The sequence below is a fragment of the Aspergillus luchuensis genome, chromosome 4 (genome assembly GCF_016861625.1).
Source record: "Aspergillus luchuensis IFO 4308 DNA, chromosome 4, nearly complete sequence".
Taxonomy (NCBI): Eukaryota; Fungi; Ascomycota; class Eurotiomycetes; order Eurotiales; family Aspergillaceae; genus Aspergillus; species Aspergillus luchuensis.
The window spans coordinates 259009-284553 of record NC_054852.1 but is presented as its reverse complement, the minus strand read 5'-3'; the positions used below and the strand labels follow the sequence as shown (position 1 = coordinate 284553).

At 50.0% G+C, this 25545-nt stretch overlaps 10 protein-coding genes across 10 annotated transcripts; 4 read left to right on the top strand and 6 right to left on the bottom strand.

Annotated features, from left to right (window-relative positions):
* Positions 1-514: 514 nt before the first annotated feature.
* On the bottom strand, positions 515-1093 carry AKAW2_40115S (uncharacterized protein; the record flags this gene model as incomplete). The annotated part of the gene is made up of 2 exons (XM_041688410.1): positions 515-709; positions 761-1093. The coding sequence occupies 2 exons, from the start codon at positions 1091-1093 to the stop codon at positions 515-517; spliced, it is 528 nt and encodes a 175-aa protein (XP_041542198.1).
* Positions 1094-1575: 482 nt separating this feature from the next.
* ALK2_1 (cytochrome P450) lies at positions 1576-3381 on the bottom strand (the record flags this gene model as incomplete). The annotated part of the gene is made up of 4 exons (XM_041688409.1): positions 1576-1751; positions 1832-2098; positions 2187-2859; positions 2920-3381. The coding sequence occupies 4 exons, from the start codon at positions 3379-3381 to the stop codon at positions 1576-1578; spliced, it is 1578 nt and encodes a 525-aa protein (XP_041542197.1).
* Positions 3382-5010: 1629 nt separating this feature from the next.
* Positions 5011-6207, top strand: AKAW2_40113A (putative secondary metabolism biosynthetic enzyme; the record flags this gene model as incomplete). The annotated part of the gene is made up of 1 exon (XM_041688408.1): positions 5011-6207. One exon carries the CDS (start codon positions 5011-5013, stop codon positions 6205-6207), a length of 1197 nt encoding a protein of 398 aa, XP_041542196.1.
* Positions 6208-7131: 924 nt separating this feature from the next.
* Positions 7132-7842, top strand: AKAW2_40112A (uncharacterized protein; the record flags this gene model as incomplete). The annotated part of the gene is made up of 1 exon (XM_041688407.1): positions 7132-7842. The coding sequence occupies one exon, from the start codon at positions 7132-7134 to the stop codon at positions 7840-7842; it is 711 nt and encodes a 236-aa protein (XP_041542195.1).
* Positions 7843-8805: 963 nt separating this feature from the next.
* On the top strand, positions 8806-10331 carry AKAW2_40111A (uncharacterized protein; the record flags this gene model as incomplete). Its single annotated transcript, XM_041688406.1, has 5 exons — positions 8806-8817; positions 9071-9231; positions 9307-9514; positions 9565-9748; positions 10093-10331. 5 exons carry the CDS (start codon positions 8806-8808, stop codon positions 10329-10331), a joined length of 804 nt encoding a protein of 267 aa, XP_041542194.1.
* A 1085-nt stretch (positions 10332-11416) lies between these two features.
* Positions 11417-13333, bottom strand: PLB1_2 (lysophospholipase family protein; the record flags this gene model as incomplete). Its single annotated transcript, XM_041688405.1, has 1 exon — positions 11417-13333. One exon carries the CDS (start codon positions 13331-13333, stop codon positions 11417-11419), a length of 1917 nt encoding a protein of 638 aa, XP_041542193.1.
* A 1109-nt stretch (positions 13334-14442) lies between these two features.
* Positions 14443-14863, top strand: AKAW2_40109A (uncharacterized protein; the record flags this gene model as incomplete). The annotated part of the gene is made up of 3 exons (XM_041688404.1): positions 14443-14557; positions 14649-14763; positions 14833-14863. The coding sequence occupies 3 exons, from the start codon at positions 14443-14445 to the stop codon at positions 14861-14863; spliced, it is 261 nt and encodes an 86-aa protein (XP_041542192.1).
* A 3168-nt stretch (positions 14864-18031) lies between these two features.
* AKAW2_40108S (LipA and NB-ARC domain protein) lies at positions 18032-20448 on the bottom strand (the record flags this gene model as incomplete). Its single annotated transcript, XM_041688403.1, has 5 exons — positions 18032-19549; positions 19599-19910; positions 19962-20024; positions 20079-20322; positions 20378-20448. 5 exons carry the CDS (start codon positions 20446-20448, stop codon positions 18032-18034), a joined length of 2208 nt encoding a protein of 735 aa, XP_041542191.1.
* Positions 20449-20940: 492 nt separating this feature from the next.
* On the bottom strand, positions 20941-22055 carry AKAW2_40107S (uncharacterized protein; the record flags this gene model as incomplete). The annotated part of the gene is made up of 4 exons (XM_041688402.1): positions 20941-21209; positions 21269-21308; positions 21360-21470; positions 21522-22055. The coding sequence occupies 4 exons, from the start codon at positions 22053-22055 to the stop codon at positions 20941-20943; spliced, it is 954 nt and encodes a 317-aa protein (XP_041542190.1).
* A 639-nt stretch (positions 22056-22694) lies between these two features.
* AKAW2_40106S (Zn(II)2Cys6 transcription factor) lies at positions 22695-24639 on the bottom strand (the record flags this gene model as incomplete). The annotated part of the gene is made up of 3 exons (XM_041688400.1): positions 22695-24383; positions 24443-24479; positions 24554-24639. The coding sequence occupies 3 exons, from the start codon at positions 24637-24639 to the stop codon at positions 22695-22697; spliced, it is 1812 nt and encodes a 603-aa protein (XP_041542189.1).
* Between the last annotated feature and the right edge of the window lie 906 nt (positions 24640-25545).

The window sequence follows — 25545 nt, the reverse complement described above, 5'->3', positions numbered from 1 at the left end:
TGCAGCACAATATGGACTCAGAACGGCACGTTTCACAACGTCTGCGGGAGCAGCCCTTGCAGGCGATGGACAATAGGGTCTACATTCTTGCTCCAGGACAGATGTCTTGAATTTTCCCCTGCTTTTTTCCTTCTTCCTGTATATCTAAGTTTATCCGAAATGCGAAAATGGCGGGGTCAAGGGTACTCGCAAACAATGGTTGTCTAGCAGAGTTTCTGACCGCCTCTTGTAGGTCAACTAGTGACTTTTCGTAACATAAGCAAAGGCCCTTTTGTACATGATCTGTAGTCAGTAAGGAGTAGGCTCAAATCTATGTATTAACGTGGTCTACCATGTTTACACTGACAGCCTTTCAGAACAAGCCAATCTTGTTGCATCATTGTGCTACCACATCACTTTTGCATTTGAATTCTTTAAGTTTCGATAACTTCTCATTGCAGGTCACACCGCACAGTGTCTTCGCAGCCATATGAGGGGCCTTCAACCCCAGTTTGTATTTTTTGAGTGAAATATGCTAGGCTCTTAGATCTGACATCATATCTGTGTACCTCTGCTCGAAGTCGCGGAGCAATTCCAGGATTTCCGACGTAAACCCATTTGCACAGTGCCTGAGAAGTGCCGCCCGTAACCCTTCCTTCGCTTCATAGATCTTGCGCAAGACCGCCTGGACAATAGAAGATCCGCTGGGGATCTTCTTCACAAAGGGGGCCTACATTTATCAGCATACATTATCACACTAGAAGCCTTCCAGATAGTTTACCTTGCTTGCAGTAGCCACAATAGCCTGAGTCAGGGCGTTGATCATTTCGTAGGTAGCAGTCAAGACTTGATCTTCCTCGTCCCGGCCTTCCGTGACCTCTGTGGATGCGATTCTTTTCTGTGCGATCAAGGCACTATCATAGACCTTGTAGGTGCCCCCAGTCAAGTAAAGCAGATTGCTCATACCGCCCTGATATTGTTCGATTTGGGAGGTCATATCTTTCATGGTTTCCGTGAGCATGTTCAGTTCCATGACCATGTCCGCTGTTGAAGCATAAGGCTTTCCCGAAGGACGTGGAGCAAATGCTCCTACAAAGGACTTAGAACCCGTCATAGCGATGAGGGGTTAGGAAAATCCCGTACTACCTTCGCTTTTGGAAGACCTGATGGTAGATTAAAGTGAAAGAAAACAGGCTACTGGTTATATCATATGGAAACAAGAAACATGAGTCCTCTGGATCTGTGCTTTTGATCGTAAGAAACATCAAGGAATATAGTCTCCCTTGCATCTGCTGAAGGTACAGTCAACGAATAGGCAACAATTGGATGCCATTCACAATATATTCTGAAGGGTTACACCGGATGTCCTGCAGCACAAACCCAAGGGCGCATGCTTTCGTCAGCCCCTGTCGCTTTATCTTGTTTCTACGACTGCTATCGCACGATGTGACACAAATGAATCTGGCATTCTTGCATACTAATCACTTCGATGATAAACTAATCCATGAAAGGGAGCTCTTTGCAGATAAGCCTTATCACCCCAAATGACGGAGGTTGATGATGTCATTTGTGTAACAGACCACTAGCTCCTCGTAATCATCCCTTCGATCTCTTGATGCGCAATTGGACTCCGTTCTCGTGACACATGGTCAGGGTCTGCCGCAGTGGAGGGTTGAGCCCCATGTCTGGCCCTGGCTGAGCGCTCTCAACAGAGTCCAGGTGTTGAACTAACCTGAATACCTGCTGGCTAATCAGGATTATGGCAAATTGCTCTGTTAGAAGCATTCTATTTAGCAACAAGTTTCATCCGGTATCCTTGCCAGGACGCTGATTTGCTAGAGAGGGAACTCACGGCCAAGACACGCTCTGGGTCCACCATTGAAAGGAACGAAGTCCCACGCCGGTGGGTTGTATTCTTCCCATCTCTCCGGTCGGAATCTCTCAGCATCTGCGCCCCAGATATCTGGACGCCGGTGAAGGCACCAGACTGAATAGGCGACCATCTGCCCCTTGGAAATGAACACTGGCGATCGGCCATCCGGACCACCTCCGACGGGAATTGTTGTATCATGATGGGCAACTCGCGCATTCACAGGAACGGGGGGAAAGAGGCGAAGTGCTATTTCAAACGCTTAGCAGATGTTGATAAAGTAAGGATGGAAATTGAATGGTTCAGAGAGTATTGAAGTAGATATCCTGTGGCTCACCTTCGTACAAGACGCCGCGAAGATAAGGGAGACTTTGTATCTCCTTCAGAGTGATATTGCTCGCGTGATTGTCCACCGCATCGGTGACTTCCTTTTTCAACTTACGCCACGCGACAGAGTCTCGGCCAAGAAGATAAAAGATGGATGTGAGCACGCTGGCAACGTCGTCTCGACTGGCTAAAAGAACATTAACCAACTGATCCCTCAGGAAATCCCGATCTTGTGTCTCGGCCGCCAGTGCGTGCAGAAAACAATATTCTCCTCCTTTCTGTTCAAGGCTATCCCCGGGGCTGTTGATCTTGCTTCTGTATTCAATTGCCTTATCAACGTAGTACTCCACGAATTTGTGAACAACACGAGTGGACTTTCTGAATTCGCTTGAGTCGATCAGCCAGTAGTAAGAAAGTGCGAGCGTTCGCTTGAAAAGGATATCTTGGGCGTAATCGAACGCCGCAGCAAACCCTTCGTTTCTGCGATCTGACGTTTCCGCAATACCTGTCTGGTTGGAGTTTGGCTTAACGAGGGAACTAATAGACTTCCCAAACAGATAGCCTGTAGCAGAATCTAATGCCAGTCGGAACGCAAGCGGCTGGATATCAAAGATGTGCCCATCGGGTGGCAGTTCTTGCATTAGGTTCTTAGAGTGAGAGTCAAACCATTCGATCGAGGGTATCTATGACACCAATCGCGTTAGATATGCTACATCAGACCAGTCTATCAGTGATCAACCTACTTGATTCTTCGTAAACTGGGGGCGTAGCAACCTCCTCGAGTGCTCCCAGGCTGACCCGTCAGATGTGAATATCCCTCCTCCAAGCAATGGGCGGTATTGTGGGTAACGCCACTTCGATAGTCCGAAGCTGGAAAACTGCGAGGCTAAAAGCGCCTGTATATTCTCTGGTTCGCAAGTAACGACAACGTCGTGACCCACAAGATTCAATTTCAGGGTATTTCCATACTGCAAATGACCCTCATGCAAAGTAGATCCAACTTGGCCTTCTTGAGCAGCAGTTTTCAAGCGCCAGACCGCTTTGTGACCAAACAGGCCACTTGGATAGGAGGTTACTGGCTCGCAATTCCATTGCTTCGATAGCTTCCGAGACCTATAGCTTCTGCTAATAATCCGATAGAGCTGCAGTGCCGCCGAGGCTGAGAAGAATGTGGCCAATAACAGGGGGATTGCAGACCATAGCATTTTCGATAAGTAGAAGTAATTCACAGAGAGTGTAAGGCGGAATATTGTATATATTTTGGCAGAACTGCAATCAGCTACCTGTGGGGCCATTTCCAACCGGCTATATAAAAGTTGGAAAGTCGTACAATAACTTCTTTGTCCTACCTTCGGAAAAGAAGTTTGCGATGCATGATGTGATATCAGAACATTCAACCTTTCCCAGTTTCCCCTTTTACGTATGTGCATATTGGTTACATTCCACCACTTGTATCCTTCCTGTCCTTGCATCGATGGTGTCGGATACGGAACTTGTTCAGATATCATATTCGTCCGGGTGGGTTACATAAGGAAGATCCACCAGTCATTGTTAACATTAGTCTCAATATCGCTTGAATACATTAGTAAGAACTACTTACTCTCCTATCTATTAATGATCGATTCTCGGGTGAATATGTCATACGATGCTTCACACCACCTCTATCTATAGTTAAACAGTATACATGCTCAGAATAGTGGTAGTGAGCCACCAAGTCCTTATGGCCATAGAGAACGCCTTCCTAAGATTCTGGGTCCATTTAAATACGATTTTGGGATACATCAGAAGGCCGTCTTTCCAACATATCATGGTTTATATTTGCCTTGTGTCCCACTCAGTTTCAATGGACCAAAGGTACGGGCATATGTGAGAAAGGTGCTTTGATGTGTCTAAGCCTTCTGGTGTTAAAGGCCATGGATGGAAATAGATCCCTTGTCGCGTATCACAAGCCATTACGTTCCCATATGTAACGTGGCTCAGACTACTCAGTCTAGACCTAGAGATACTGAGAGCATAATAACACATTGGCCATACCAAAACAAGAAGCCCTGTATACCTTACCCTGTGGCACAGCAGCCCATCCATATGCGTATGCATTCTTCTCTTTTACCTCAAGCAGGCTGCGGTGGCGGTTGCTAAAGATCTTGTGGGCGGGTCTATTGAACTTCCATTCCCTGCTGTAGTTACCAGGATAATTTCCGTCATGTGTAACAGTGTCTCGAAGCAAGATTGTGACTTAGGGTTAGAATGTAGCCAATGGTAACTATATGCCAACGTATCTACTAAAATGGTAATGTTATCAACCCTTGCATATTTACCCCTTTTGTATGTTCTTGTGACGGTACTGAGACGTGACAAGTCGAAAGATGCACGCTGACTTCATGAAGAAGGATATGCCGGTTGGTAGCTGTAGTACAGCATACGCACAATTCCTATTGGCCTGTTGCAGTTGTCAGATATGGAATCAGGGGGAGTCTAAGCAATGCTCCTCAACACCCCCTCTATGAATATGCCGATCTGAAACATGCAGTCAGTTGTACTTGAACAACAAAATTTTGTGTTACCCAGGGTGTTGTAGTGTGGCACAATAAACTTTTCCTTTATAACAACTTCAGTCAGCCACGTAGACCTCCTGTCTGGAAATCTCTACACACCCTTGATACCACCAAGAGCGCAAGAGCTGGCTTCTAGTGGCCTACGACCTGTTGCTAAGTACCAGCTTCCAGTGCACACATAGCATTTGCCACATTCCCTCGTTTGGTTCGCCAACCTACAAGTGTCGCTAGCTTTGACTTCTGCCCAGTACGAAAGCGGACATTGATTAGATGCTCAATATGGAAAGACACGTTAAATGGTTTCGCGACCAAGTGGTTTTCCTGACTGGGGGCACAGGAAATCTAGGCGTATGTCTTCTATACAAGCTAACTCTGCAGTTACCCACGAAAAAGATTTTCTTGCTTTGTCGTGGCTCTGTGCAGCGTGCACTCGACAAGCTAGAGGCAGCAATGGCGGAACAATTCGACGATGTCCTAGATTCTCATCGCGTCCAGTTCATGGTGGGAGATACCTCCAAACCCGGGTTAGGGTTAAAGCCTTCGGATCTACGACAACTACAAGAGGAGGTTACCGTGGTGATCAATGCAGCGGCAGACATTTCGCTACAACAACCACTTCATCTCAGCATCCAGCCAAATTGCATAGCCCATCTACAGCTACTCACACTGCTTCGTGGATTTAGTCGCATTAAGTCCTTCCTCCACGTATCGTCCACATCAGTGAACAGCTTTCTCCCTGACGGTATTATTGAGGAACAGATATACCCACTTTCTGATGATAATCCAGACCCAGAGAAAGTTTTGTCACAAATCCTCAGTACGGGGCAATCAGCCTACACGGATAATTTTATCGCGCCTTACGCATTATGCAAGCATCTGGCGGAGAGGCTAATCTTGAAGCAAGCCGATCTGCCCTTTAAAACACTCATTGTGCGACCGTCCCTTATCGGGCCAGCCATCCGCGACCCGTATCCCTTTTATGGAAATGATGAAGGCATGCCCTTGCAATCTGCACTCTACAACCTGGCAACGGACCCGGATTACGGGTTAGATGAGCTTGGAAAGGGAATCAACCTGGACGCCGTCTTCGACGAGATCCCTGTCGACCTGGTCGCCAGTACTTGTCTTGCTCATCTAGCTGCTGGTTCGGTAGGTATTGTTCAGGCTGCGGGTAGTCTTTATGTGGCAGCGACTACTGGTGAGATTACTACCACCATGATCCAGGGCGTAGCACCGACAGGAATCGAGAAGGTCCGTCGTGGAGAGATACGCCAGAGACAGAATTTGGCACCAATGTTTTTTCAAGTGGCGCGGAAATATATGCGCAACTGGGATATTCGGTGTGATCGATCGGAGCATCTGAAGGAGCATACCGGTGTCTTGGGGCTTAGCCTTGATGGGCATGACCCGAAGGCGTTCATGAAGCATCGCTGGCAGAACGTGTCTAAGTCGGTGTCCGGTTTGTCTTCGACTTAGTCCTCGAGTGGCCGGTAACACCTTTTTTTACCAGATGCATGATAGTCGGATTTTTAGCACCAATATGCCGGCATATTGCAGTCTTGGCAACCAATCTACTCCCTCTCTTAGTGCCGATAGACCCAAAACTGGTCTATTAAAAAAGAAGGTGCGATGAATCTAGGATTATCCCTGTCTAATGTCCAAATAGTAAACCTTTCTGTCTGCATTTAGAATGATATCAGTTAACTGGAGGTACCCGGGCCTAGTTTCTATCCGTTTACCTAGCTCAAACATCAAGTAGAAGACAATTCGACCTTGAAGGATCAAACCATAATTGCTATGAACAGATAATGCAACCAAGTAGATACACTCGCTCCAGTGGCGTACATACCATCGGCTAGCTGGGGCTTTATTTCTGCTTCGGGAGACAGGCCATCGGCTCGCGCTTCTTGGTATTTCATTCCGTCTTCAGAGCTACATAACTTCACTATCAGAACCTATGGACTCGTCACGTCACACAGGCGATATTGGTGCAATGTAGTGTCTCGAGCGCCTAAGAGGTAGACGTTCAAAACTCAGTGGACGGAACCATAAACTGCGCTGCGCCGTTGTGCCGGAAAGAGCCCAGAATCTGTATCAAAGCATACTGACGCTTTGTTGAGGTTGCCGATCACTCTCCTTAGAGATACTAGTCATGATCATGGAGAGCTCCGAGGTATTATTCCCAACTTCATTCTCGGCGGAACTTCCAGACCTCTGCGGTAAGTGCGCCGTTCTGTTCACTTCACAAATACCTCATTATGTTGGCAGTCCAAGCAACACCCCCAACAAAAGGTCATGACGAATCTACCTTTCTTAATGCAATATATAAAGATGAAATTCTCCTCAACCCACTTCCCGGGAATTCATTCTCATATTCCATCCGCCCCACCATTCACGACAATGTTTTCCTGGGTCTTCCAACACCTCGAGCGCAAGCACGAGCGCCGAGGCAACTTCCAGAAAGCTCAACTATACCGCGTCCGACAGTTCTCACATCCTCCTGTTTCAGAACTGCGGAACAGCCCGGTATGGAACCCGGTTGGAAAATACCTGCAAGCCTGTTTTAACCTACGCTTCTGCGTACAGCGCGAGGTCTATCTACAGGCCAGACATGATGAGCTGTATGAGAAGCTGAATATAGACCCATCTGCAGGAGATACGTCTTGGTCTGTCACTGAGATGCAAGCCCTAAAAAAGGCCCTCCAGTCAATGCCAAAGGCCATCTGGAATCTGGAACGAGAAGCCCAGCGTCTCTTGATTATGATTTATGATGAGCCTCTGGAGCGAATGCTGTGTGCTCACCACAAACGGGAAGATTGGTATCTTTCAAAATGGCTGCGCGCAGAATGTACGCGGTCGGGAGGGTGTTGTGGACGGGCATGCGGGTGCTGTGAAAGACAGAGAAATGAGATGCATCCACAGTACAAAGGCCACTGCACTTCGATGTGTTTATGCTGTGAAAAGGCGAGAGGGTGCAGCATTATGATCGATAACTATAAGAATGATGTGATGATCATCGATATCTTTCAACCCGACTTCGACGATGCCAGGTTATCCTACGCATATAGCTGGATAAATGCCTATGTTGTTGGGTTGGATCCTGAGATATGAAGCATTATTGAGATAGTTTGACTGGAGTTTTCTGCGATTGCTGGATACTCCTTCAGGCTTTTTATCGCTGTCATCGAGGCAAAGTTTTGGGGATACATGTGTTCCTTTGTAGCGCCAGAACTCACCGGGGACCACCAAGGCTTAAGTCAAAGGTCCAGTGAATATCACCGGGGCATTCTTATCTCTCATCTCTGTGTGAGTTGGCCGGGCGTATGTAGCGAGGTGGGACGGTCCACTTGAGTCTTCGTAGTATATTAAATGGAAATTCCTCTGCTGTAAGGGAACAGTTAACCTCAGCTCCTACATCAACCCTTCTTCTTCTCTTAACCTTAACACTTGATTGACTGCCGGTCTAAAATGACAGCAGCGTTCCTTCCTCAATTTCGGGCCTGCCAGTTTTCACGGTAAAAGCAACAACGGAACGCGACTTCAATTCTCGTACGTAGCTGGCAACTTCCTTATTCTACATCGCGTCAGCAAATTCCTATTCTACATCGTGTTATCCTCAAACAACTAACATTATCTTCAATAATCTTCCTGACTTCCAGACATCACCTTTTACGTGGACTAATCTTTGTACACTTCCCCCAACCTCGACAAGTCCCTGTCGTGTTGACGCTCGAGTCGACGGGAATGAGCAGTTCACGCGTGCCTCAGAGGAGAGATATCCGTGAGCAATATCCTTGGATTGCCAGAAGATACCGGCTATTAACATTCTTCGCTGAGGCAGATTGTCTCGTCAAAACATGCCTTTCTGCCTTACCGGGAACGCGTATATATACGCTTACCTTAGGCTAGCAAATAGCTTCAGTCCACGCGTTACGCTTCTTTCTCTACCTTATCGAACAAAATGAACATCCACGCTTCCGCATAGCGAACTTCGTGAGCCCATCCTGGCCGCATCCTTCCACCCCCAGAATACCACAAGTGGCCAAATTTTGGTGATGGGTGTTGGCTTCGGCTATGGTGCGGATTGTTCATTTTGGCACTCGCCATATCGTCGTGCTTTGGGCATCTTTCCCTATAAGAGCTTTTCTCCGCAAATACACTCTAATCATGATGACTCCCCCCCCCCTCATTGGGGGTGGGCTTTGGTGGTGCCAGTGGCCTGTGCCTTCTGGCACATTTCATGTCGTCGTGCTCCGGGCACAAAGAAAGTGCGCATCAGGCTTCTCAGTCCGCTACATTATCATTGTGAGAGACTGACACTGTTTGCTCCAATTCATAGATTCTCTACATCCTGTCTGTCCTCCCTTCGTCCGGCGCCATCCCCGCGCAAAATACGACCAATGGCCAACTTTTGGTCATGGGCACTGGTTTCGGCTGCACTGGGGCCCTCTTTGTTTTGGCGGCGATTTTATATTGCTGCATACTCTGTGTGCAGAAGAGGTATCTATCAGGCTTCTTATTCTGCTATATTATCATTATGAGTATGAGACTGACACTGTTTACTCTAATTCATAGAGCTTCTACGTCCTGTATCGGGACCTATGTGCTCCAAAACATTGATAAATTTGAACAAGCTTTAGAGCTTGTCCGGCGGGGTATGATACTTAGTATCAGCTTTTATCATGAGTATATACTAAATATAGGGGTTTTCCAGGCTGTCGGGCAGCCCCCCCTCCGCCCAGAAACATTTAAGGATTGGCTTAACGCCAAGTTCCGCCTCTGGGTATTGACTAAATTCATGCTCATAGGAACTATGGCTGATACCTTTTTTAGGGCCGAGATCCGTCGGCTGCCGCCGCTGATGGTGGTGATGGTGGTGGCGATGGTGTTGGTGGTGGTGATGCGGGTGCTGCTAGTGCTGCTGGTGCCAGTGCTGGTCCACTGGGGCTGGGACTGGGGCTGGGACTGGGGGTGCGGGTGCCGGTGGTGGTGCTGGTGGTGCTGGTGCCAGTGGCTTGTGCCATTGGACACCTTTCGTTTCAAGAGCGTTTCTCTGCAAATACACTCTAATCATGATGACTCCACCCCTCCATCGAACGTCGAACATCGTCTACCCCTCAACTGGCGCCTTCCTCCCCCAGAATACTACTAAACGCACCCGAAACGTTCCGGGGGAGGTGGGCTTTGGTGGTGCCAGTGGCCTGTGTCTTTAGGCACTCTTTATATACCTCGTCGTGCTTTGCGCACGTAAAACGTGCCGACTTTCAGGCATTGGCTAAAGGCCAAATCCAGGCTGTCCTGGGTAATGGCCAAACCCATGCTCATAGGATCAATAGCTGATACTTGTTTACCGAACACCAGTGGCTGGCCCCAGCGGTGGTGCTGGGGCTGCTGGGGCTGCTGGGGCTGCTGGGGCTGCTGGGGCTGCTGCCGCTGCCGGTGCTGCTGCCGGTGCTGTTGGGACTGGGGGTACGGGTGCTGCTACTGCTCCTACTACTGCTACTGCTCCTACTACTGCTACTACTGCTACTACTGCTACTACTGCTACTACTGCTACTACTGCTGGGACTGGTGCGGGTGCTGCTGCTGCTGCGCCCTGATCAAGGGCAAAGCTTCTTGTCTCTTTCTCATATTTTTTTTCTCTTAAAAAAGCTCTTCTTGTAAGAGATACCCACAGGGCTTCGTTCGCGTTTTGATTTTGTAATTATTGTATTTTTTTTTGGCTTCAGTATGATAAGGGATTTCTTGTATTACCCATAGCGCTGGCCAGTGGACCCAAAAACGAGAGATCAATTCTATATGGGGATGAACAGAGGAATGTGTCCGGACAGAGCAACGGGTGCTTCAATGTATACTAATTCAGTCCAAATCAGATACATATCCCTATACTGTAAGAAAGAGGAACACAATCACCTAATGCAATACGGCAAGTCGCGCCACATCTGTAGCCAGAAACCCATCTAGCAGCCATATACAAGATCCAAGTCCCATCCAGTCATGCCTTTCCCGGGACAGCAGGGAGTTAAGACTCGTAGCAAAGCGCAGTCAGTATTAGGCGTAGCTTTAGGCCTTCCAATGATATTTCATTTCACTACAGAAAGACTAGTATTCAACATACCATACGGGCATAATATAATGCATGGCTTTATGCCGAGGTAACACTCTTAAAGGTCATTTCGTTCACTCTTATACCACATATTCATGTTACTCGAGGTTGAGGAGAGAGATAAGAAGAATAGGATGTTTCAATACAATAGCCGAATGGAGAATGCGAGGTGATAGACAGGCTATGCTATGACAGGCGCGAATCCTACGTAGCTGCAGCGGGCTGGGCGAAGTGAATCCACTAGGCAAGAAGGGAACAGGAATGTGGCAGGCTGAGTTCTCTCTATGCAATCACACGGGTCCCCAGTCGATACCCAGGAATATACATACTTGACACGCCCGGTGTCCATGCTCTACGCACCTGCTTTCTGTAGAGCAAGTATAGCAATATTGCTGCCTCAGGCAAAGGCAACTAAAAATTGTACTTCACTCAACATAGAATCAAGTCGTGGTATTGCTAATGAACACAGTCTAATCCGGTATCTTCATCATCAGTCTAACCATACAATGCAAACATGACTATGTGCATCTAATAAGAAATGAAACATATACAAACACCTATGCAGACATCATATCATATCTACAGCATAAACGCAGCCACACCCATCGCGACCGCCAACACCGAGTAATCCAACACGGTCTTCATCGCACCGCTGGTAGCAATCAGCACACTAGGTTCATAGGCCCCAGGCGTAGTGCTATTCGTGGTTCCATTCCAGCAGTAATCGTTGAAGCAGGTAGTGCAAATATCCGGGAGGGAGGTGTTCGTGCGGTAGGTGGACCTCTGCAGAATAGCGCACGCCACGCAAGACGAGAAGTTGTCGTCGACGGTACCGTTACCGCGGGTGACCACGTTCCAGCCGTTGGTGATGACGGAGTCACGTTCCTCGTCGCTGTAGGTGAGCTTGAAGGTGGAGAAGTTGGAGTCGTAGGTGTAGGGGCTGTTGGGGAGGTAGATGACCAAGGGAGCAGTGCCGGAGATGTTCTTGGGGTCGCAGCCGAAGAAGGTCGGGCGGGAGTTGAGACCCAGGTTGACGAAGGTGTTCTGGTCCGGCACGGCGGGGAAGGAGGTCCCGTTGGCGATGGTGGGTTCGAGGCTGCGCTCATACGTGGCCACCAGGGAGGTGCCGTTGGGCCAGTAGTAGTCTGTGTCGGCGGAGGAGTCGATGGCGAAGATAACGTCCACGGCACGCTCCGGCTGGATCAGCGGGTGCAGAGGGATGTTCTCGCCGTCTTCACCGCCGTCAACGACGTCGAGGTCCTTGGCGGTGGCGTAGTCTTCGCTGCTGTCGCGGTAGCCTGAGAAGGGGTTCGGGGAGTACACGGCGATGTCGTCGTTGCGCTCACCGAGGTCTTCGAGGATGTCGGTGAAGGCGTCCTTCAGGATGGTGGGGATGCTGGTACTGTTGATCTGGAGGAGGAATTGGTTGAACAGAGTGGAGGATGAGCCCATGATGAACCCGGCATTGTCGAAGCCGCGCACGCAGGTGCCGTTGTCGGGGATAGCGCCGTTCTCGAAGCGAGAGCCCAGATACTGCAGAGGGGCGAAGGCGTAGACGCTGGGGTCGAAGGAGCCGAATTCCCAGGGATTCACTTCGTAGACGGTGGCGTTGGTCTCGATAATCACTTCGCCGGGGTTGCGGCCATCGGCGACGACAATGGGCATGGGGTACTGGCCGTTCTTGAAGTCGTCCATAAGGGCAATGGAGGACCAGGTGTAGTCGGGACCGCCCTTGTCGTCGGAAGCGTTCACCAGCTGGTAGGACAGCGCACGGCCCCAGTAGTCAGTGAAGGAGGTGTTGAAACCGGCGTCGGCCTTGCCGTCGACTTCCTCGGTAATGTCCTTCCAGTATTCCACCGTGCTGACGATCTGGATGTGGTCGAAGTTGGGTCCCTCGAGCAGGGACTTGTCGAAGCGCCAGACCTTCTCGCTGGCCTGCAATTCGCCAATGGAGGAGAAGTTGTTGACGAACATGGATCCGACCAGCCAGCTACCTCCACTCAGACCAGAGACATAGGTTGCCGCCTGCAGCAGACCACCCAGCTGACCGGAGTTGGTGGCATTGTCGGAACGGCTGTCGAACGCCTTGAGCGCACCTGCACCGTTGGTGAGAGCACGGTATCCACCACCCGAGGCCGCAATTGCAATGTTGGGGATGTTGGAGATGTTGCTGGAGTGCTGGTTGATGTAGGAGGTGGTGTCGAAGCCGGTGAGGTTCAACCGGCTCAGGAGGTCCTTCATCGGGGTGAGAGTCGCATTGCGACGGACCTTGAGCCACTCGGTCTCGTTGGTAGAAATGCCGGAGGCATCGCGAATGGTCGGACGAGTCGAGGGACAGGTGACATTGGTGGGAGTATATCCGTCGGGGGCATTGGGGAGGGCGCGGACGATTAAATCGGCAGCGACGGAAGCAACCTCAGCCTCGGCCCTTTCGACAGGCAGGGAAGCAGCATTAGCGAGGCCAGCAGCCGCTGCAGCGAAGAGAGGCAGCTTCATGATCGACAGGGACGACGATCTCGGAGGGAAGGACTGGGAGGGGGGAGAGTGGAGGAGGGACGGCACGAGAAGGGAACAAAAGTTGCGAAGAGATTCAGCGCACAGAATGGCTTATAATAATATGATCCTGAGTGAACAGCCACATCTTGCGGATCGTCCGGAAGGCTTTGGGCAGCCTTGGCGAATCCACCATGTGAACCAGAGTTTCTGTGAATACAGCGAACTCTGTACAGTCAGCGGCTCTAACCCGGAGTTCGGCAGGAATGTTAGGGCCAATCCCTCGGTCTGGGGAACCCTTGATAGGCCCGAGGGAAAGGGAACAGCCCCATCCAGGAGGTTTGCTGTCCCTGGAACCACTTCATCCTAGGCAGCAAGATTGCCCCTGCGCCACTGGATCCTGCCAAAGGAGTCGGGGTCCGTGGGGGCCGACCAGGCTGAATCGAATTTTTGGGCTGTGAAATCTTGGTTTGCTTTGATCGCAGGGGGATGAGAATTTCTCCCAGAAATGGGGTGATATGACACCGACTAGTACTGTTTATCTGCAGGTGGCAGACTGAGTGATACAAACCCGCATGGTTTGCAATGCCGCCATGATCTCCGAGGAAATTTACCTCGTCTGGTTCCGGTGTGCGACGTGAGAGACCATCCGACAGGGAACCAAGCTGTCAGACAAGAAAAGAAAAGCAAACAAACAAGCAGCACAAAAAAGAGCAAATGCAGGGGATACGAATACGAGATGGGGCTGGCTGTGTGCACGTGATCTGACATCAGACATAAACATAGATGACATAAGCAGGGGAATGCTGACATCACCACGATGTCATTCACGTGAGAGTCAATCATCTGATCTCATTCTGCAGAGTTATGCACATCCATGACATACCTGATGATTAACCACTTCACAAGATCTACATATGCAGATGGACTCCCGTCCATGACATCACCAACTGGCCCCCCAGAGTCAATAACTAAGCACTCATTGAAATATAAAACAAATGTAACATCCATCCCTTGCAGCAACATTCCTGAATTCCTTACAATCAGACATTCATCACATTTCTCTCACTTTACACACGAAACAATTGAACACCAATAACCACGTAATCACCATGGACAAACTCTCCGGTCTCGCCTCGAAGCTCAGCGGTGGCAACAAGTCTGGCGGTGACACGCAGGCCTCGGGGTCTAGCGGAAACCAGGGCCAGGAGGATTACCTTGATAAGGGTGAGTATTTTTCCGCGCGCACCTATAATAATATGTTGTTAGTTTGGGCTATCGCGGCTGGAATGGAATGCTGATATCATCTCTCTTGTAGGTCTCGACTCGGTTGAACAGAAGTTCGGTGGTGGCAAGATCGATCCTCAGAAGATGCGCTCGACGAATGAGAAAATCACGGATACGGCGAGGAATCAGTTTGAGAGTGCTACCGGGTAAGAATTTGAATTCCCGTGATTGTGGTATAGTTCGCGGTGGTTGTAAGCTAATATGCGATAATATAGAAAGAAAGTCCCGGAGAAGTTTTCCAATTAGTTTTACTATAAGAGGCGGTGAAGGACATGAGAATATTTATAGTATAATGAATTTACTAAATTTCGGAATTGCAAACGTGAAATGTTATAGACTATATATTGAGACATTTATTGTGTTATTGAAGTAGGTTAGGCACTTCTTCTCGAGGAAGTCATCGGGAGGGACAGTCTTGATGAGATGGACACTATATTGGTCTTTCCAAAATTAGACGGCGAAGAATCAAGCATGAGCGAAGGTTCCTTCTTGTTCTCACCCAGTATGCTGAAGTACAATCCATGACGAGGATGGCACATGGCATTCGATTTCATTTTAGCCATAGTCAGTAGATTTACGGGGTACGATTTCTGCCTGCACCCACTGAAGTAGGCGGAGGGTACTAGTAGGTGAAGGCTATGACATAACTAAGCGAAGGCTGGTGCGTAACTAATAGCACCTCCCTCATAAAAGAAGCCAGCGGGTAAGTGTTATTCATGTTCTAATCCGCGTACTGAAGTGAGATATAACGTTGGGCTCCTCAGGCCTTTGACCTCGGCGTGTTTGGTTAGCCTGCCCTCAATACTCCGCTAAATGCGACTGTACCGGTAGTAGTTTATATAAAGTGGTGAGATACTGAGGGAGCAGTGGGTGCCAGGAAGCTTTCGCTCCTTGCTCCAGAAGACCAACGCAGAGAGTCCATTGAAGTTTGTTCTTCGTAGCAAATTGAAAACACGATGGGATTTCAAATCGTACATCACAATGTATATTTCTTCTCGGCCCGATAACAAAGGGTTCGACCAGCGTTGGAAGGCCGACGGGAGGTGGGCTCCTTCTCCCAAATCCATGCCAGGCGGACTGTTCAAAGACCCAGACTCTCAGTTCAGCAGTACCTTCATTCACACAACGAAAGCGTTATAGAGAACTGTTTCTTCCCACCCCACCCTGTATCTTGATTGTGGACGCCCCTTGTCTTCCTTTCTTTTCCCATCCTTCTGAATTCGAGGGTAGCAGACTATGTCCATCACCTGTTTCAACACCTGGGCTGCCTATTGTGGGTCAAATTGGTGCTGTTCGCGGATCTGCTGATTCATACTAGGCACCAACTCATTTGGAAGCTGCCACTATGCAATGTCATAGCTGGGTTTGATATTGCCTTCGTTTTTATAACGGTTCCGGACACTTATCGATTTATGAAGTCGGTGGCTGAATAACGTGGTTATCCTTTTGTATATAATACTCTCGGATATAATATTGATAGACTGCCTATTTTTGTCGCCAAATCCCATTCTGAGTATCTGACATTCAGCAGCATAATTGAAGGGGTAATTCCAATGGAGGCGAGAGTGGATCAAGCGGATGAGGTCAAGATAAGAAGCAGAGCCTATCAGAATGGGCGAGGAGGAAGTCGCTTGCTTCATGAGTACTGACTAGTTCTTGAGAAGCTTGAGCTAGGTCTTCGGAAACGATAGTACTCGGACCTGTTGAAGATCAACCCGGGCGACGAGGAAGTTGCTTCAGCCAGTTCTTCGTAAAGCGATAGTGCTTCTCTTTACTTAGAGATGTTGAACCACGTCGTTGCTACAACAAAGAAGTTACTAAGTCCATGATACCAAGATTGGATTCAGCAGGTTTTCGATTTGGTTCCAATAATGGACAAAGGTTTAGCAGTAGCGAAGTAGTCAGGCAGCTCGTTCGGTCGACTGAAGCTGCGAGCTATTGCGCCTGGGATTCCTAATTACTCGAATCCAAAGACATAGTCATTTACCCAAGACGTCAAATAGTCCCTGGAGAAGTTGCGGTAGCCGCATAGGAAGACATCCACAATCATCGGGTCATTCTCATATTTCTCAACTTCCACAGGATACCCCCTTGCGTCTTCGCAGCATAAGCACATTGAAGTGCAATGGCTCTTATGGAGCGGATGCTTATCAGTTCTCGGCTTCTCCCAGCATCCGCATTCCCGTCCACAGCACCCCCCGGAGCGTGCGCATTCCTGGCGCAGAAAGTTGGAGAGATACCAATCCTTCTGTTGTTGATGTGCGTATAGCATCCGCCCTAGAGGTCCGTCAGGAAGTGTAATTATATAGCGATAGGTCTCTCGTTCCAGGTTGCAGTTTGTTTCTCTGAGGGAGCGGAGTTCTTTTTTGTAGGTTTGCATCTCATCTACAGAAGTAGACGGGACTTTCGTCGATGCCTCGTACAACATGTCATGCTTAGCTCGCAGGTAGACTTCGTGCTGTATTGAGAAGCGAAGCTTGAAGTACATTTGAATGTACCTTTCAATAGGCTGCCAGAGATTTTTATATGAGAGAAGGGGGATGCCAGTTCTTGGAAGCTGTAGTAGGCGGTAGAACTGAGCCGTATCACGGTCACCTTTTCGCTGATGCTTATCTTCCTTATGTCGGAAGAGTGGCCTAAGAAAGTATCTGACCACCGCTGAAAGTGACATGTTGGCTCTTTTGGGAGTGATACTTAAAAAGGAAAGGTGAGAAGCGTCGAAGGCAGGCTTTTATAAGGTCACACGATGACATATATTCTCATCATGACATGAAGATTGGAGGGGAAGCGGAACATAATGAGGTATGGATGAGTCGAACCGAATAGAGTTCTTTCCCTACGCTGAGCATAGAGAGCTAACCAGCGCGAAAGGTGTTAAGACATTCACTGCAGCCAGGCAGCTGTGAGCTGATCCTTCGGCTCTTCTTCCTGCGTGGTCTTCGATCACCACTTCTTCAACCGACCAACCAACAAACCAACAACCACCCAACCCCTTGAGATCTAGATAGATCAATCCATAGATCTTTGACCCTTCATCTTGACAAAAGGGGCCGATGGAAAGGAGTGCAAATGCAATAATAATACCGAGGCAGGCAGCCCATACAAATTCTGGCATTTCAAGTCGGTCAGATTTCCGGCAATAATGCCAGAATCAGCGACTCAAATTACATAGATGACCTTATAAACAAGTCGAAGTAATCATAGGAAATCTAGGCTCTAACAAACTCTCCAGTCCCTGGCCTGTACGACTTGTAGCAAGAAACCTACTAAGTTTCATAAGATCGCAGCGAATACAGTATACGAGCTCCCAACCTTTCGAGGCCACGGAGGGATAGGGTCATGGAAGGATAATAACTGGTAGTAAGGGAGAATATATTATGCAGATATCCTGGTAGTAATCCGAAGAACGAATAATCACATCCGCTGAAACGATGACAATAAACTCTGTATCCCTCCCGAAGTCCTCTGCGGCATTATATATCTTGTATGCATCCGACACAACTGCAACATCGTCTGCACCTCCTGGGGAACGGCCGCTCCGTTCTCACGACATCCCTCCACCACTCGCTCATAGTAAGCCTGCGCCTCAATATGCTTCTGCGCCTCCATGTGCAATTTTCCCAACATAGCCAGGGTACTCTGTACTTCGGGACAGCCCTTCCCCATTCGATTCTCCGCCCATGTCAAGTATCTACTCAACCATGGCGTGGCCAACTGCGTATTTGACTGGCCGGGCGTGCCATACAACCCAGCCACGCTGCGTCCCTGCGACGCATACATCACACCCATCAGTGCCACGATGCTCATCGTCTCGGGATGATCCGCGCCCAGCTCCTCCTCTGCATTCGCTAGCGCACGTCGGAACGTCTCCGACGCTGCCGTAATCCCGTCCGGATCGAGCATCTGACTCCCACCCTGTAGCCTCAAGGCCCGAATAGCGAGTGGATGGCGCGGACCAAGCAGGTCCGTCAGCTCGCGTGCAATCTGCGTAGCCCCTTGCGCCAGCTGATCTACCTCTCCGCTGAACCGCATGACCATCAGTGCCCTCGTATCATGCGACCGCATTGAGAGCATATGGTCGGCCGTATCAAGAATAGAAGCATACACGCGTATATGGTTAGGTCCCAGTAACTCCCGCAACCGTTCAGTAACCCTCTCCGATGTCTGCACAGCTTCCTGTCGTCGCTCAACAGCGCCATACGCGATCGCCAATCTCCGGCGCGTGTCGAGAGTGTCCAGATCATCTTCTCCAATGGTCATTTGCTGACGGGCCAGGACATTCGCGCAGACCGACTCGCCTTCCTGGCCTTTCCCCTGATGGCAGAGGATCTCACCCATGAGACTCTCGGCCTTCATGGCGAGCGGGTGACGCTTATCGAAGACGCGTTGGCTGTTAGATGAGACCCAGCCGGCCCATTCGGCGGCTTTGGAGAGGTATCCGGACTCGAGGTCGATAGAGGCGAGATGGTACCCTATCTCGAGCGTGCTGTGGTGGTCTGGTCCGATGGTGCGCAGGTGTTCGTTGAAGATGTCATATTCGAGTTTGCGGGCTTCATCCCAGCGATAGTTATTCTTCAGCTCGGCAGCCTTGATCGAGCGAGGATCGTTGTCGACGGGGGTGAAGAGAGTGCCGATGACGCGTTTTGTGGTGGGTTGGGGTGTGGGCGCGGCGGGATACGGGATGCTGCTGTTTCCTGGCAGGCGCGGAGGCAGAGGGGGGGCTGGATGAGGGGATACGGAAGGTTGAGTGATGTATCCTTGTTCTGTTATGAGGACTTGGTCGGCGATTTGCTTGATGTTGCCTTTGATCAGTTTATACATCGGGCCCCGACTGCCCACTTTGCACATCTGCGAGTGGTCGGCGTCCAGCTTCAGTCGGGTTTCGCGCTGCCCGGGGAGTCCGAGGACAGCTGATTCCTCGTCAACTACTAACTGTATGCTGTCAGCTAATGTCCACAGAGCATAGATGGTATACGCTTACATGGCTAACAGAAGCCGGTCCAGCACCGCCCAAGAAGACCTCTTTCCCTTCCACGAAACTGATCACGCGATAGTCCTCCAGCTGGTGCGAGAATCGGCTTGTCATCTGGCGGGTGAAGAGCGAGTTGTGCTCCAGACAATCGAGCAGATCATTACTGGCGTGTCCTTTGGCGACGAACCGAGCCACCTTTGCTGCGATCTTGCCGAGCTCGACACCTTTGGTACCTCGATGTGGACAACCAAAGAAGACCAGACCAGATGTGTTGTTGCGGATCGAGTTGTACTTGGGGTCTTCGTGTGCGTTGAGCAGGGCCTAGCTAATCAGTTCGATTTCTTTGATCCACCAGCAGTGGTGATCACCTACTTGCTTGATGACCAGTCCGCCCAAACTATGGCCGATGAATATAATCTTTGTCGGTCGCACATTCTATTCCTCGTCAGATACCATTTCTCTCCCCGATATTTAGATAGAAGAACATACCAACTGTGGACTCCGCTCCAAGTCCAACAAATTCAGCAATGTATTGGCATGGTCCTTGACGCTAGCAGTCGACATGCTCTGCGGATTCGTGATGGTGGAATTATACCCATAGACGAAGATGCGTGCCTGGGGGATATCCTGAGGGAGGTAGTCCCGCGGCCAGAAGATGCCGTTCTCGTGCGTCCATGTTTCGAAAGGGTGGTTATCTTTGCCTCGAGGGTTTAAGCCGTGCACGAAGACGAAACTGTGAGCCTAAGCAGGTTGCCCGTTGGCATGACAGAGTCTGGTGTTGAACTCACTCGATCTTGGGCTGCTCCGCAGAGTAGACCTCTTCAAGGAACGGAAACTCATGTCGGGAGGCAGCCTCCATAGCTGGGTTGGAATGCTCTTCTGTCTATCGAGTGCTGCTGCGATCTGGTGTATATTATGTGGTTAGGGTCAAGAGGAGGTGAGGGTGAACACTTCCCGCCGACGAGCGGGCGCACTTCATTTGATGAATGATTGCCAGTCTAGAGCCTCGAATCTCCAGCCAATCGGCTATTATTACCCCAGACATATCTGGATACGATGCCAGGAACGTGAGGTGTGCAGCCTGTTCCTGAAAGTAGTGCAACCACGCGAAGTGAGGCACCGGTCATGCCGAGGACGAGGTCAGTCATGCCTGTCGTGCCCTCCGATAGGGTAGGAATACGAGATGCTCATGCAGCTTAGTCTTGGCTCAAGCACAGCCCGTGCCTCTGTCATTCAGGGTCGTTGTCTATCATGTCAATAGGGAGGGTCGTGTATGTACATATGATCATCAAACGCCGGCCGAATGCGAGTCCTAGAAAGTCCACACCAAGCCTGATCTGCCTCATGCACACTACCAAGCACCGACGATACCTGCGATGGGAATATCAATGCCGGTGGTGTACGAGCTGCTATCGCTAAGCAGATACACGTAAGCGCCTCCCAACTCGCGAGGGTCGGCCAGCCGAGGCATTCCTCCGTAGTATTCCATCTTTGTATCCCAGTCGGGGGCAGTTTCCACGTAGTAGGTCATGGCGGTGCGGACAAAACCCGGGGAAATGCTGTTCACGCGGATACCGTGTTTGCTCCACTCCATCGCTAAGGTGTGACACATGTTGCGCACTATAGAATTTTCAGTTAGTCTCATACCAACAAAGTTGAATGAGAGTAAGATTACTTACCTGCGGCTTTAGTAGCGCCGTAGGGAGCGGACGGGGCAGCCTAGGATCACTTAGCATAGATGTCAACCCCCTATGAGGAAAGGATACATACGCGATTCGGACGATAAGAAGTCATACTAGCAGTCATAACAATAGACCCCTTGATCCCCAGCTCGATAAACTTCCGAGCGACAATCTGCGCGCAGAAATATGCGCCGAAAACCTGCTGCCCGTAAGCACCCGCGCGCTGCATGCACTACAGGCAGCCACTCACATTAAGGTTGAACATGCGTTCTAATTCCGGGCGCTCGAATTTGAGAGCTGGCTGATGTTTGGTCATTCCCGCATTAGCCACCAGGCCATCAATTCGTCCGGTTTCCTCCACGATCTGATTCACGGCCTTCTCGATACTCTCCTCGGAGGTCACGTCGGTCTGGATATATCGGAAGTTCGGGTAGCGGGTCTGAAGGGCAATGGTCTCTTCTCCGGGCTCCATGAGATCCATTGAATAAACGAACTTGGCAGAATTGGCCAGACACACTTCGGCAATGCCGAGGCCGATGCCGCGATTGGCGCCGGTGATGGCAATGACCTTTTGCGCCAGGGTGATCTGCCAGCTGAAGGTTGAGTCGGGCATGGTGTTCACAAATGGTGTGGAGGTGCCATTCTTGGCTTCTGCGGCGGAGGCAGTATCTGTGGAAGTTGGGGACATTGTGATGAGGAGGTAAGGGGTGCAGAGTAGTGGTTTGAGAGGAGTGTTTGGAGGCGATGTCTGGCTTAATCTGGGGTGTTTCTGCCCTTTAAACATCCCCCGCGATCGCAAGTGTTCGGCTCGAGGTCAATGGCATCGCGGGCAGTCCGTGCATCGTCGATGGGCTGATTGTTTCGGATGCTTTGTCGGAAGTGGAAGTAGTTATCCGAAATGGAATATATTGTTACCGTTTATAGAAGTGCTAGTAGTAGTCACGATGTTATCCAATAAGGCTCATTCCTTCATTTCTTCGTTTTTAGAATACAAATATAATTATGAACATATACTCAATTATAATGTTTCGACAGACATTTCAAGACATATCTTTATGCCTGGAATTGTCGTGGTGATCTCGCCGTGATCGCACGGCTGACTGTCGCGTGGGTGTGAATGCAAGGCAATAACAAAGCTGACAGCCGTGCGTAACGCTTCACCCAATCGCTGTGGCACCTAAGCTGCGTCCATGAGACGATGCCGGTTTTTCCATGAAGTACTAGCAGAACCCGAGGACATCTGTTGTAATACCCAATTCTATGCCGTGACACCAGAAAGGCCATCCTTGCGGTATTCTGCTTCGAGGTCGTTGCGTAATGAGTATCTAGGCCAACAGACCCTGTTCTCGAAGACATCAATCAATTCGAGCAACGCTGCCCGCTCATGGGGGGTATGGACGCTCATCCCAGCTGCAAGAAAAGATCAGCAAATAATCACATCAGGACAAGGACAGATCAACCTACCCCCATATATACAATACAGAGACATCAGGCTGGCAGCAAGGTTATCCTCGCGTATAGTTCGAGCAATGCCACAAATTGTGTTCACTGACGTAGTAAGCAGCTTCTGGGCAGCCCGGTAGTCTTGGAAACCGTTCACCGTCGGACGGTGTGACAGCACCAGAATTCTGGCCAAGCTGTGTATTTGCAATGCCGCTGCGTATGGAGGCGGATGAACCCAAATCGGTGGAAAGACGGTCGCATCCTGCTCACACGGAAGTGGGTTGAACTCCGGTGGCAGATAATCCTGCCATTCCTGCAACATATAGAGCAGCTCATTCCCCCTCTCCAAGCGACTCTGTATGTCTTTAGATGCTGCCTCTTCGCGCGAGGCATAATTGACGCATTGTCCAAGGATGTATGAGACGAAACTGGCCAGCTCCGGGGGAGACAGCGAGGAGATGTGTCGCGTAGGCTTCCAGAAACTGAAGATTCGACGACGCTCCCGCATGGCTACCCAGACGTCCTGCCGTAGCCATGCCCACCAGATGGCTTGACGCAACCCCCCGCATTCTCCATCGTTGTTTTGGTATCTTTGAATCCAGAATACCCCTTTCAGATGCCGCTCCCAATCTCGATTAGATCCATCCACCATTTCGTATGTGCTGATCAGAAGCGACGTGCTAATGATCTCGTGGCTGTATGCGTAGCTGGGATACTGCATAGCCTTATTGAGATATTGTAGGGTCTCGTAGTAATACTGGACTGCGATGTTGCGATCGACATCTGGGAAATCCATCATTCTTCTTCCATCTTCCCGGTATGGAATAACCCCCGAACCTTTGTAGGTATGCCAGATGGAAAGATGGCGTGCCGAGAGAGCCAGAAGGGCCTTCATTACACCTATATTTCTCATGGCCAAATGTGGGACCTTGCTTGAAATTTGTAGTGTCGGGTCGAAGAAATCATACCAACTAGACATATTCCGGACAAAGTGTTTGAACATGAGGTGTTCTTGTTGGGATAGCTGAATGGGCGCGGAAGTACTCCAAGATGACGGATCATCGGGAAGCTTTGGGTGGCCATCGGCTGCAGGCGAAATCCTGTTTTCGATACCTGGATCACGATCAAAAGAAGCTGCCTGGAAGCTTTGAGACTCCCTAGCATTGTGTGGTTGTAGGTTTGCGACCGACAGGTGGGTTGTTGATCCCTGGCAAGCAGGGTTGACGTCCTGATGTGGTGATGATAGGAAAAAGTTCCGGTCCGCGTTCACGGCATCATTGGCCAGAAGCTCGAACCAACTCAAGGGCGCAAGCCTGGTCGATACCGAGGAATCTGTAGCTGGAGAGGGTGTGAAGTCGTGAACCGAGGCCGAAGGAGAGACATGGCTGTGTTGATGTAGACCAACATGCGGCGTTGCACTGCTGTGCTGGCCCCTTGGCGATGCCGTAGCCGACGCTCGGTGAGCGGAAGCGTCTTCATGCTGGCAGACATCTACCAAGACTCGCAGGGGCTCGTGTAGCTGCACCTGTGGAGTCAACTGTGATGAAGGAGAGGAGTGCGATGCAGTGGGTGTTTGTCTATCCCCTATATTAGGAGTTCCGGATTCATAGCTGCTCCCATAGACACAGTCACGTTGGCCTTTGGCGCAAGGGCCGCATTGTGGGCGAGCCTGCGTCCATGTCAGCAGGAGAATTTTTTCGAAGAGAAGCTTTTGCCGGGCCGTCGTACCTCATCACATTTGACATGCCGGCGCTTGCAAATCAGGCTATGGCAGTCAGCAGGTCTGTCCAGCAGAAGGAATACTAGCAGTAAAGAAACTCGGAAGATTGGTCGACTAACCAGCCAGTAGTGGCCCGCAATCCACGGCCGCGGGATTTGCGAGGTTTCCGAACGCCACGCGAGGTCCCCTGCGTAACATCGGCCATTGTGCCTCACATCATCGGGGTCCTTCGGCTACAGCATGCGAGGATGCGAAGCGAAATGGGAGATCGATAGTCGGGGGGTGACAGGTCGCGACGAGGCCCGGATTGACGTTGGTTCGGGAGTGGAGCAAGCGAGAAAAGCCGAAAACTACCCACTGCCGAACTGCCTTTCTGATTCGACAATGGAAACCCACAGAATCACCTCGTGACGAGCACAAGTGTCTACCGCTGGGATTGAACCATGGATGGTTCCTCTGTTGATGAGCATGACTCGCTCTATGTCAGTGTCGACAGGAAGACCGAATAGTAGCCAGAAGTGTACACCGCTGCGGAAGCCGCTAAAATGGGACGCATGAAGGCATCGCAGCGACTTTAGAGTACTCCCGCATAGCCAAGTGCAGCAGTCCATGCCAAATTATATATCGTGTATATAAATAATCCTGGTTGTTAGGTCGCCGAGAAAGGTTCCCTGCTGTAGCACGGCCTTTTCCATCGCTCGATCAAATACTGTTCCTCTTTCATGTAGCATCACCAATAGCGAGAGAGGCATTGACCTAAATGTAACCATTAAGGACCGCGGCATGCTATCAAGCGAAGAATCATCAATCGTATATCACGAGTCGATAATAGTGGCATGAAACCGACAAACTCTCAGATCACTTCGAGAACAATGATCTTGGCGGAAGTTGGGACCGGGCGCATCGAAGAATTTGAATACGATATCGAGAGAAAAGGCAATCTGAAGGTGACAGAATCTGAAGCAGGAGAATTCCAGCATCGGATACTATGTACGGGAATTCTCGCGGCAGTGGGCGTAGATCAGACTGGTGGAGGGACTGTTATTCGCGCCAAGCGTAGCTTAACTCCACGCTGCCTAAGACAACCGGACGTTAGTGCGACTTTATTAGG